This window comes from Mus musculus, chromosome 5 (assembly GCF_000001635.26).
Source record: "Mus musculus strain C57BL/6J chromosome 5, GRCm38.p6 C57BL/6J".
In the NCBI taxonomy this organism is placed as follows: Eukaryota; Metazoa; Chordata; class Mammalia; order Rodentia; family Muridae; genus Mus; species Mus musculus.
The window spans coordinates 149041035-149053263 of NC_000071.6; the positions used below are offsets into that span (position 1 = coordinate 149041035).

General features: G+C 45.6%; 1 protein-coding gene across 2 annotated transcripts; it reads right to left on the reverse strand.

The window, feature by feature from the left end:
* Positions 1 to 5667: 5667 nt before the first annotated feature.
* On the reverse strand, positions 5668 to 12023 carry Hmgb1 (high mobility group box 1). Of its 2 annotated transcripts, none has more exons than NM_010439.4 (5): positions 11866 to 12023; positions 9554 to 9717; positions 9261 to 9406; positions 8693 to 8867; positions 5668 to 7879 (listed from the first exon to the last, which is right to left on the reverse strand). In NM_010439.4, the coding sequence occupies exons 2-5, from the start codon at positions 9701 to 9703 to the stop codon at positions 7703 to 7705; spliced, it is 648 nt and encodes a 215-aa protein (NP_034569.1). In that variant the 5' UTR covers positions 9704 to 9717; positions 11866 to 12023; the 3' UTR covers positions 5668 to 7702. The 2 variants fall into 2 exon arrangements, with proteins under 2 accessions (NP_034569.1, NP_001300823.1); NM_001313894.1 differs by lacking the exon at positions 11866 to 12023 and adding an exon at positions 10245 to 10582.
* Positions 12024 to 12229: the final 206 nt, after the last annotated feature.

Below are 12229 nucleotides of genomic sequence, written 5' to 3' on the forward strand. Positions count from 1 at the left end.
TTTTACTCAGTTCTCAACCCCAGCTCACCGGATGGCGCCGCCCACATTCAGGATGAACCTTACTACCTTAGCTGACTCTGGGAACACCTTCACTGACACCCACAAACGTGTCTCCTAGGTGATCCTTCCAGCACTCCTCAAAGTCGACTGTACCAACATCACATCCTCTGATTCAGACATTTCGTTGTTTGAAGTATATTTATGTCAAATAAAACAATCGTAGATAGTTGTGTCAGTAGGAGTGGATAGGCATTGTAGCCTCTTTGTTTAAAAAAAAAAAAAAGGTCAAAAGCTATCTAAACGTTTAACAACACAGGACTGATCAAATCTGTGAATGAAAGTTCCTAGAAAACAAATAAACAAACAAACAAACTGGACCTTCTATGAAGCTGATTAATTGATTAGAACTTCAGTGATGATGGAGAGGTTGGGATGTTGCAGGTCAGGAGCCTAATTACAACTTATCGAGGGCTATGCATAACCCCCTTATTAGCCATTCTGTGGCTATTAGGGAAAAAACCTTCTGAGATGTATTAACTTAGCAAAGCTTCCACCAACCCCCAAAACCAAGTGTCCTCCACTCTGCTGTGACCTGAAAATACCTCCACTAATGTATTTTTAAAGTGTCTTTGCCTGGCAGTGGTATTGCACACCTTTAAACCCAGCACTCAGAAGGCAGAGGCAGGAGGATCGCTGTGAATTCGAGGCCAGCCTTCTCTACTGAGTGAATTGCAGGACAACCAGGGATAGAAACACAGTGAGATCCTGTCTTGAAAAAATAAAAAAGATATCTTGATTTAGTCGGGTATGGTGGCACACACCCTTAATCTTAGCACTCTGCAAGCAGAGACAGGCAAGTCTCTGAGTTCAAGGTCTGGGCTACAATAGTGAGTTTCAGGCCAGCCAGGGATACACTGTGAGACCCTGTTAAAATAAAAAGTGTCTTGACTTACAACACTCTGTTTTATTTCTATACAAACATAGTGACATTGCTACCTGACGAGAACATGGAACTGGGGGGTGGGGGGCTTAAGTCTGTTTGTCATCTTCTCTGAGATGACAACTGTGCTGTTTTGTTTTTTGTTTTTGTTTTTTTTCACTTCTTCACTTCTTCATGGACTGTTGCAAACGCATTAGATGTGATGTACTACAGACTAACAATATACAACGAGTACCGGCTCCAGGCACAGTGATCGGATGCTTACCCAGCCAGTGGGAGGCCCTTGGTTTGCTGTACCTAACACCTAAAATAAGACAGACTGGTAAGTGAAATGGAGCCTGCAAATAGCATGTAAACATATTCCCAAGTTTGAAAGGTGCACACCTGGGCTGGAGAGATGGCTTAGTGGGTAAAAACACTGACTGCTCTTCTGAAGGTCCTGAGTTCAAATCCCAGCAACCACATGGTGGCTCACAACCATCCATAGTGAGATCTGATGCCCTCTTCTGGGGTGTCTGAAGATAGCTAAAGTGTACTTACCTATAATAAATAAATAAATCTTAAAAAAAAAAAAAAGAAAGAAAGAAAGGAGCATACCTATGTGCAAGTAAAACACTCAGATAGAATTTTTTTAAAAAGTAAATCTTTTTAAAACAGTGGTTGAGGGTGTGTGTAGCTCAGTGAAAGAGCACTTACTTAAGAGAAAGGTCCTGAGTTCTTAACAGAGAAAGTATAAAGAGATCCATTGAATGATGTGTGTCACTTCATCTGTAAACATGCATGCATATACGTGTGTGTGAATAAATCTAATTATCAAAGTGAGGACAACTGGTTTTGTTTGTTGTGACAAGAGTCTCATTGTGCAGACCAGGATGCCTTGAACTAACTCATAGAGATCCTCCTGCCTCTGTCTCCTGAGTGCTGGAACTAAAAGCACGCACCACCATGCCTGGCAAAGTTTTTCAGCAGTTTCTGTGGTGTGCGTAGCCGCCGTCCTTTCTATGATCTTCTGGAAGATTCTGCTGCAGGTGTAACCGCAGTGTTAGCTGTCCCCATATGTCAAATTAAAGAAGCATAGCAGGAAGAGAGAGTCTAGGTGGTGAAGTCGAGGAAGGAGCAGGGAGGGGTGGGGGGGCATATTTCAGGATACTGATACTACAGGCAGCTGTCCTCCAAATCTCCATGGGCCACTGTCTACTACTGTGGAAAAAGGCCCAGGCTAGACTGCAGTTGCCCTATGGCCTCTTTGCATCTAACATGCCATGACCTGGGACTGGTGCTGTGCTGTGCCTTGAAGTTGACCGTGCCCAGATTTGCAGTGATACTGGGTGGCAGTGTTTGGCCTCCAAAGAAAGGACGTTTTTTCCTCTTGTCAAAAGAGGCTATCTAGTCTGTATTTGAGCCATCATGTGCCTAACCTGTTCCCTGTGCCAAAGCCCCACGCAGACAAGTCCTCATGACATATGGTGGAGCCAGTCGGGAAACACACACTGGGTGAACAATAGCAGTGTCTGCTCTATGGAGCCTCCAAGGTCTTGTCCTTCAGGCTCTCTGGGTATACTACACAGCAGTTAAAGGACCCGAGTATCTTTTCCTTACCTTAATACTCTGACATCCAGAAAGTAACTTACGTCTCTTGTTTTTGTTTTTAATGTTCTTGCTTGATGTTTAAACTACTTTTTAAAAGATTTATTTTATTTTTATTTATATGAGTACACTGTAGCTGTCTTCAGACACGCACCAGGAGAGTGCATCCGATCCCATTACAGATGGTTGTGAGCCACCGTGTGGTTGCTGGGAATTGAACTCAGGACCTCTGGAAGAGCAGTCAGTGCTCTTAACTGCTGAGAAGAGGACCTTGGACTATTGAGATGGTTCAGTGACTAAAGGAGCTTGCTACAAAGTCTGGAGACTCAAATTCAATCCTCAGGACCACATGGTGGTAGGAGAGACCTGACTCGCACAAGTTGACCTCTGGTCTGACTGTGTGCCATAGTATGCACACACATGTAATTTTTAAAAAGATGACCTGTCATTGAAACTAGTAACCAAAATAGCCACTAACTAGTGATTCTATAAAAATCTAAGCAACTAAGCCTACCTAATTAAATGCTGCAACTAGGGTTGTGTTTGTAAATGCTCTGGAAGGTTGTTCACTACCCTGAAGTACCACTCTCAGCAAGGAAAATGAAGCACGGTGACCTTTATCCTACCAAAGCCAGACGTATGGTCTGTTCCACCTTCACAAACAAGCACCCTCCGTCCACTGAGGGTAGAATCCAGTCTCAGTTCTATTGTACACCCACCCCACTGCTTTACCCCTACCTCTCCACCACACACCACACACACACACACACACACACACACACACACACACACCCTAACCCTAACCCTAACCCTAACCCTTGCCCACCGCCACCTTTCCAAACCTGTTTGCTGCAGCTTTTGTTAAGACTGAGCCTCCCTCTCCATAGAAACACCAGACACTTCTGTTTAAGATCAAGGACCTAAAACTCGGAAGCTCCTCGGTGCCACACAATGATTTAATACCTAGTGATGGCCAAAACTTGTAGCAAGTTAGCCAGAGCCATTGCAAGTCTTCCAGCTCTGATTCAGCCTGCGTTCCTGATTATGTCTGTAGGGAACTCTAGATAAAAGATTTCGTTTTTTTAAGAAATAAAGGCTCCTGTCCAGTATCATGGCACATGCCTTTAATACCAGCACTTAGGAGGAGTTCCAGGACAGCTAGGAAAGCAAGCCTGTCAAAAAACAAAACAAAAGAAAAAAATAAACAAAACAAAAACACTAAAACCAAACCAAACAAAACTTAAAAAGTTTTTTTTTTCATGGATCCAAAGAACTGATAAAATTCTGTCATAAAGTCCATGTTAAAATGTTGCAGTGTAAGCACACTTTTGGGGGGCAATTTATTGATATCTGCCAAAATGTTGAATCCAACTATCTTTTGACTCAGCAGTCCTCCTTTGAGACATTTACTCTGAATATGTACAAATGCCTGAGAGGAAAAGGCAAACAGTGGGTGTCTCCCAGAAAGGAATCGGACCATGAGACATTAAGACTATGGACGTCCACTTATACGTCTCATTACTACTCAGGACCACCTTGAGGTGCACAGTGAGTTCAAAGCCAGCCTGAACTACATAAGACCCTGGCTCACACAAACAGATGGACAAAACGGAATGGGCAAGTCCAGCTTGGTTGTAAAGAGCCCTTACTGTTCTCTCACAGAACCTGGTTTCAATTCCCACCACCCAGAAGGCAGCTCGTAACTGTTTCAGGAGACCCGAAGTCCTCTTCTGGCTTTCATGGGCACTGCACGCATGTGGTGCATACATACACGTGGGCAAAATACACACAGGCACTTCAGAAAAAAAAAAAAAAGCTAGAAGTGGTGATATGCATCTTTAATCTCAGCACTAGGGAGGCAGAAATATGTGGATCTTTTACCTTTATGAGCCAGCCTGGTTGACATAGTGAGACCTTGTCTCAAAAAATTATTTTAAAATGAAAAAAATTTATATACCATATACCTTTATAAACATCTGTCTGTCCTTCCCCCCTCTTTCCTAAATTTGGTGGTGGGTAGGGGAAACTGGAAACCCAGACTCTAAGCACACACTTCCTGACTATAACCCCAACTCTCTCCTGATGCTCTAGCCCTGGATTCTAGCTCCCAACCCCCGAGATTCTATATTCTATAGCTGCATCACTACGTCATTTTCCACTAATGTCCAGTAGACTCCAGCATTTAGGGTCCAAACCAATTTCCATGCCGCCTGGGATGGTTTCCTCCGGACAGATGGTGTTTCGAGTGTGGTAGACTGTTGTATGTGGTTTGCGTTTTCTGTGCCATCGAGTATCCTGGAATTGCATTACTGGAGCCCAGCAACATTGCCTCTTCACTCAAGGAAGTAACTTGGCTGAACCCCAGGGAATTTCCCGAAATCATTAGCACTGCTGTACTTAGGGATGATGTGGCCACCCAAACGGCTTTCTGTCTTCTACCCAGTATCAAGAGGTATTTCAAGGATCATGGGAATTGATGTAAATGGAAAAACAAGCTTAAGGAACTTGTCACAGTCCCTTATTGATGGACCTAGCCACCAGTCAATGGTTCGCTTAATGGTTTGAACTTATGCTGTGACCGTGCCCAGATTTGCAGTGATACTGGGTGGCAGTGCTTGGCCAAAGAGACTGGTACTTTCTTTCCTGTACAGTTCAATGCACTGCACCAGAGCTATACTTGGTGGCCAATATATATATTGATATAATCATTTCATACCCACTATATATATATATATATATATAGTGGGTATGAAATGATTATCAGAAATAGTGGCATGTGTCACTTTTAAAATACAGAAATCCTACCAGGAATGGTGACACATACCAATCATCACAGCACTTGGGAAGTGGAGGCAGGAACCAACCTTCTGCTACATAGTGAGCCCAGGCAAGACCTACATTAAAACCTAATACTAAAATCTGTAAATTTCAGCCCTAAGAGTCAATACACATAGTTCCAAGGGATACAGCTTAGATGCTGAACAGAACTCCTTCTCAAATTTAAAGAGGTTTTTTTTTGTTGTTCCATTTCTTGAAGTCAGGATCTGAAGCTGGTTAAGCAAGGCAAACTGTTCCCATTCTTAACATCTTTAAAAGGGTAGCTGTCGCGACACACCCACTAAAGTTACAAAGACGTTTCCTTGAGGCAGAGTTCACTTTTAAATGGATCACTTACTAACAACAGATGTCCACAATGGTAGTTCTAAAGCAACAGTACAAGTTTCCAAGCCAGTCACTTGTTCTTAAGTTGGTAATCGAGACCATTACGGCCTGCGGAGGTCCTCTACAGGCTTAAGAACACACGTGCAATCTTTAAGACCAACCTCGCTTTTCACTTAACATTCAGATTATGGCTCCTCATATGTATAGATTAGGGATGCTCGATAAAAAAACCTGTTTTTACTGCCCTCTAGCCTATTTAACATTTTAAAACTGTGTTCATGAATGGAGGGAGCATTTGGTCAAAGCATTTTGGAAGCTGGTTCCCTCCTTTTGCCATCGGTTGTCAGGGTTGGCAGCCAACTGCCTTTTTACCCACTATCTCACTGGCCCCAGCATCAAGGGTTGTTAATGGGAAAGAGCCTTTCAGTTGTTTATACTATAAGGCACTATTATAAAGTGTGACCAAAAGCTTAAATTCTTAAGTGAAAGTCATTTAACTAATATTTAAAACCTCTGTAATTATTAGTTTATTAGTATCATCCAGGACTCATGTTCAGTATTCCTCCTCAAATTACATTAACAACGCAAATGTAAAGAACCCAAGTCAAAATTATATAACAGCACTCCATCACAAAAGCGCGTGAAATTACAAGAACGCTATTTAAAACACTGGCACTTTAAGAGAACGATAATCTCAAAAAAAAATCCACAAAATTGCCAAATTGTTCCCTAAACTAAGCAGATTAAACCTGATTAATGAATGAGTTTGGGTTTTATAAAGAAAAAGCAAATGTATTGGACAAATGGTACTAATATGCAAAGTTTATCCTCTTGTATCTGATTCATAAAGGGACAAACCACAGTATAGGAAAATATACCCTTCATTTTAAATGTGGCATAATTTTAAAAGCTGGCTCAAGTAATTAAAAATACCTTTAAACAGTCAAGTTTCCTGAGCAATCCATATCTAGATAGAAGGGCAAAGGCTTTACAGCCAGCGTTCTTGTGATAGCCTTCGCTGGGACTAAGGTCAACAAATAGTACAGCAGTCTTGTATTTTAAGCTCACACTTTTGGGGATACATTCTCAGGTCTTCTTTAGTAGGGGAAACTGCAAAATATAACTGTCATTACACAGTAATGGCGGTTAAAGGAGAGTCCTCGTGTAAGGATTAGAAGGTACTTTTCTATCAGTCCTTCAAGGACAGACGTTCAGATTGCTTGATCCTAATAGTCCCACGGTGTGACAGTATTGATCACTCCTTGCTTTGCCAAGTAGGTTATATAATATCTCTTATCCAACTATCACGATTTAGGAGATTCTTCAACTATGGATGAAAATGTTACCCTACCACAATGGCAGGGCATGTGGACAAAAGCTCTCTTCCAGCTAACTAGATGAAAGATAACACACTAATAATCCATGTGACCCAAAATGGGCAAAGCAAAAGACTAGCTTCCCCTTGAGAAGAAAACTTTCAGACCTATGAAAAGGACAACAATACTAATAAAAAAAATTGTATTTACTTAGAAGCATTCAGAATGTCAACAAAACAGCCGCAATTTTTTTTTTGCAATTACAGAGTGGTATTCAGTTAACAGAACAACAATTATCTTCGTATAAGCTGCATCAGAGACAACTGAAGATGAAAAAAATAAAACCCAAAAAGAAAACCAAAAGAAAAAAAAAAAAAAACAAAAAACCAAACTACTGTCCCCATATATAACTAATTTGTGCTGTGCACCAACAAGAACCTGCTTTAAATTTCCATGCCAATTTACAACCCCCAGACTGTACCAGGCAAGGTTAGTGGCTATTGAAAATACCACCAGGACAGGGCTATCTAAAGACACATTCGGTAGTGTGTTAACTATACAAAAAAAGACACTGTACAGTTTAAAAACAAATCTTACACAGCCTTACATTTCAATTTTTTTCTTTAAAAGGAGTGAGTTGTGTACAGGGGGGTTAAATGCTTTATAGACAAGAAAAAAAAACTGCGCTAGAACCAACTTATTCATCATCATCATCTTCTTCTTCATCTTCGTCTTCCTCTTCTTCCTCCTCTTCCTCATCCTCTTCATCCTCCTCATCATCTTCCTCTTCCTTCTTTTTCTTGCTCTTTTCAGCCTTGACCACCCCCTTTTTCGCTGCATCAGGTTTTCCTTTAGCTCTGTAGGCAGCAATATCCTTCCAAAACAAGGAGAGGAGAATGAAACAAAGACAAAAAATAAAACTTCACAAAGTCTCCACAACACACAGGCCCATTGTACCTTCCCAAATAATTAGACCAAGGGAAAAGGCAACATAAAAATGAACAATTTGCAATCTACAACTCATGAAATGTCAGACTAATATTTGTGTTGTTATGCCTCACTGAAGTGCAATTATATACCACATCCTAATTCTAGTTTATGAGGACTAGAAGGCAGACTGATCAAAGAGTAATACTGCCACCTTCTGAACACAAAACAGCATTCTACAGGTTCACAGCCAGAGTTTAATCCACAGAAGAAAACTGGGGGGAGGTTGGGGGTGTGTATCTAAAAAAATAGACATTTTCAGAAAAAATTACCTCAACAAAAATTAGCTTTTAGGTATTTTAATTTATGTATACGAATTACAATTTTCCTCCATTCTAATGACAGTTACCTTGGCAAGCTTAAAGTTTAAGCAATTTTATTTTAATCCAAAGTGAACATATAATAATTTGCACATAGGCAGTACAGTTACTTTGCCCAATCTATTTTTGTAGTGTATGCACATAACCATTTAGAAACCATTCTCACCAAAAGTAGCTACAAATTTCCCCCAAATTTGGATACATACTAAGAAATACAACTAAAACAGCTTAAAGGCCTTAGCTCAAATCAGATTATAGGAAAACTGAACACACTATTGGCCGTTCCTGTATGAAAACAACGAAGCCTGCAAACAAAGAGGAAATAAGACGAGTTATCAAGTATAATCCCCTAACACTGGGTATCCTGTCATCCTCCTTACCTTCTCATACTTCTCCTTCAGCTTGGCAGCTTTCTTCTCATAGGGCTGCTTGTCATCTGCTGCAGTGTTGTTCCACATCTCTCCTAGTTTCTTTGCAACATCACCAATGGATAAGCCAGGATGCTCGCCTTTGATTTTGGGGCGGTACTCAGAACAGAACAAGAAGAAGGCCGAACTAAAACCAGAAATGTACTTTTAGGATTTTAACAAACTAAACACTCAACTCTGTACTGCTCTGCAGTGTTTAAGTAATTCATACCATAGTATGGGTAGGGTGTAAACATTCAGACATATATACAGATGCAAAACATTCTAAATTAGTTTTGAGCAATTTCTAAAGATACAAAAAGAACCAAAAATCGTAGTGATATACTGTGCAAAGGAGTGAGTTTCTCAGTTCAAATGCCTTCACTAATAATACCACCTATCTTAAGTTACATTGACCCCTCAAATACACGACCCAAGCCATTCTCAGCTAAGAAACCAAACACTAGGCACTCGACGTGGCTCAATCAATTCCTACCTACTCTAAACAACTCAAAATAAAAGCTCATAAGCTCATACTCACGGAGGCCTCTTGGGTGCATTGGGGTCCTTGAACTTCTTTTTGGTCTCCCCTTTGGGGGGGATGTAGGTTTTCATTTCTCTTTCATAACGAGCCTTGTCAGCCTTTGCCATATCTTCAAATTTCCCCTTTTCTTTAGCAGACATGGTCTAGAAAGAATTATTTGTAAACTTGACATAGAGATGTTCAATATGCCAGCCTAAAGCACTTTAATAGTCATATAGTAAGGAGAACACCCAGCCCGTTCATCCTAATTTACAACTCAGAGGCACTCAGCATCTCTAAAGCCCTCTTACCTTCCACCTCTCTGAGCACTTCTTGGAGAACTCTGAGAAGTTGACAGAAGCATCCGGGTGCTTCTTCTTGTGCTCCTCCCGGCAAGTTTGCACAAAGAATGCATATGAGGACATTTTGCCTCTCGGCTTTTTAGGATCTCCTTTGCCCATGTTTAGTTGATTTTCTAAAATAAAGCATTAGACGTTAGTAACGAAAACTGTGAAACAGACAAGCTTCAAACTGCTCAGGGTGGCATGACAAACCAAAGTTTGTGTTATTTAACACAATGATGACGACAATCTCCCATAAAAGCTAGGCAGAACACTGCAAACCATAGCCAATTCCTAGAAGCGGTTAAGCCACAGAGATGAGGGCATAGGACACAGGGAAGAGGGGGGAAAAAAAACGGTCTTCAAAGTGTGATCTCAAGAGTAGGCACAGGTACACTCAAGCATTCGCTGTCAGTGTCTGTTCTGTATGCCTAACTGCTCGTTGAAACCATGTCTAAATCTTTTTTTCAAATTGTTTAAACCAACAAAACAAACATTAAAAAAAAAAAAAAAGATAGAAAAATCCACCCTGTCCATTAGTGAATTTTGCAGGGTACAAGGAATGATCCAGTAGACCTTAAGAGAATTACAGGCCTAGGAGAGCAGGGGGAGGGGACGAAAAGCAAAAACAATAAGTGCCCCTCGTGCACCTAAAGTTTACCCAGCTCTTAGAGCACGCCGTGTTCGCATCAAACTTTGCTCGGGCGGGCGGGCGGAGGCGGCGCTGGGCCGGGGCCCGGAGAGGCCGCAGTTTCCTATCGCTTTGGCCCCGAGATGCGTTTCTGCTCTGACTAAACACGTCCGGTCTGAAGTTTCTCCGAGTAAACAAGGATGAGGGACAAAAGCCACTCCTGCCGCCGCCTCCTCCGCCACCACGGGGGTGTCGGGCACGCTCTCTTCTTTTTTTTTTTTTTTGTCTTTTTTTTTGTTTGTTTGTCTCCCAAACCGGGCCCGTGAAAAGTTGGGGTGCCCTGGCGCGCGCGCGGGCAGGATTGATTCTCCGCCCTCCCAACTTGGCCCGAGGTTGAGGGGGGCTGCGGCTCCGGGCGGGCCCGAGGCCGCCACGTGCGCCCGGAAGGCCGCACGCAGGCTCGCGCCGCCGCCGCCCCCATTTTGTCGGGCCCCGGAGCAAGGAGAGAAGAAGCCCCGCCGCTCGAAATGGGGGCTGGCTCCGCCCGCGGCCGCCAGGGCCGGGCGCACGGAATGGCCGCTGCGCGTCTTCCCCGCCTGCGCCGCCGCCGCGAGGGCGAGCGCGAGCGAGAATATGGCTCCTTCCCTTTGTGTGTGCGCGCGTGTGAGTGTGTGTGTGTGTGTATGTGTGTGTGAGTGTGCGAGGAGACCGAGGCGCGCGGCGGGCGGGCGGGGCGCTGGCGCACTCGCCATGGCGGCGGGGGAGGGGCGGGGGGCGCGCGGCTCCCCTCCCCCCGCGGCCCCCGCGCCGTCTCCCTCCGCGCGCCCCGCCGCCCCCGCACGGAGAACGCGGGGCCGGGGAGAGAGAGAGACTGAGAGAGAGAGAGAGGAGAGGAAGAGAGGGGAGCGAGAGGAGAGAGGGGGGGAAAAAAAAAAGTTGCCTCAGAACTGCTGCGCCCAGCTTCCCCCGCCCGCCCGCCCGCCTTGTTTTCTCTCCAGCCAGCAGCGCCCGGCCGAGTCAGCCATGTTCCAGCGAGCGCAGCGGCGCCGCTCCCCCCCACACGGCCGCCCCGCTCGCCCGCCGCCTCACCCGGCCCGAGCCGCCCCGCACGGCCGCCCCCGGCCCACCCGCGGCCGCCCTCGCCCGCAGCGGCGCCCCGCCCGCCGCCCCGCGCTCCCCGCCGCGGCCGCCCATACAGCGGGGAAGCGCCGCTGCCCGCCGGCTCGCTCGCTCCGCGCACGCCGCCTGCCCGAAACGCTCGGCCCTGGGGGCCACAAACACGTTTTGGGGAAAAAAAATTTTTTTTAAATAATCCGGAACACGAACACACACACAGGCAGACACAAAACAAAAAAAAAATTTTTTTTTTTTTGCGCCAGTGAAGCGCGGACGGCGCCGCGGGTGTGAAGTGGCGGCCGCCTGAGGCCCCGCGACTCGGCTCGGCTCCGCTCGGCGCGGCACGGCGCGGGGCAGCGTTCGCGGCAGCGGCCGGCGGAGCCTCGCTCCGTGCGCAGTTCCCCCCACGGTCCCCCCTCATTTGCCTTTGTGTGGAGCCTGACCCGCCGGCTCCGGGCCGCGGGGATCCGGCCGCCGCGCAGGCGACCAGGCTACCCGAGGCGCTCTCCCCGCCGCCGCGCCGCCCCGCACTCACCCTCCGCGAGGCACAGAGTCGCCCAGTGCCCGTCCGGCTCGCGCTTGCCCCGGCGCTGTCTCTATGGAGCTCAATGTACTGCAATGGCTGTGAGAGCGGGAGCCAGACGCAGCCTCCTCACTCTCTCCGCTCTGTAACATTACTCTCCAGCCAGCGCGCCTCCTATTGGCTACCGCCAACTCACCAGGCCCGTTCATTGGCCCGTTCCCTCCCATTGTCCTGACCAGAGCCCGCGCGCCATTGGCTGTCTGCGAGGACACGTCACCGAGGATTGAAACAGCGCGCAAATCTGAATGTGTGTGTGTGTGCCGGGCCGAGAGGCTGAGGCGGGAGAGGCAGCGGCAGAGGCAGCAGCTGCTACGGG

What these genes read in the sequence shown, in the direction of transcription:
- Hmgb1 (NM_010439.4), bottom strand. Translation starts at nt 9,703, where the DNA reads ATGGGCAAAGGAGATCCTAAAAAGCCGAGAGGCAAAATGTCCTCATAT. An exon ending in AGTGCTCAGAGAGGTGGAAG is followed by an intron (nt 9,407 to 9,553) that starts GTAAGAGGGCTT and finishes AATTCTTTCTAG; the next exon opens with ACCATGTCTGCTAAAGAAAA. An exon ending in TGAAGGAGAAGTATGAGAAG is followed by an intron (nt 7,880 to 8,692) that starts GTAAGGAGGATG and finishes TTGTTTTGGAAG; the next exon opens with GATATTGCTGCCTACAGAGC.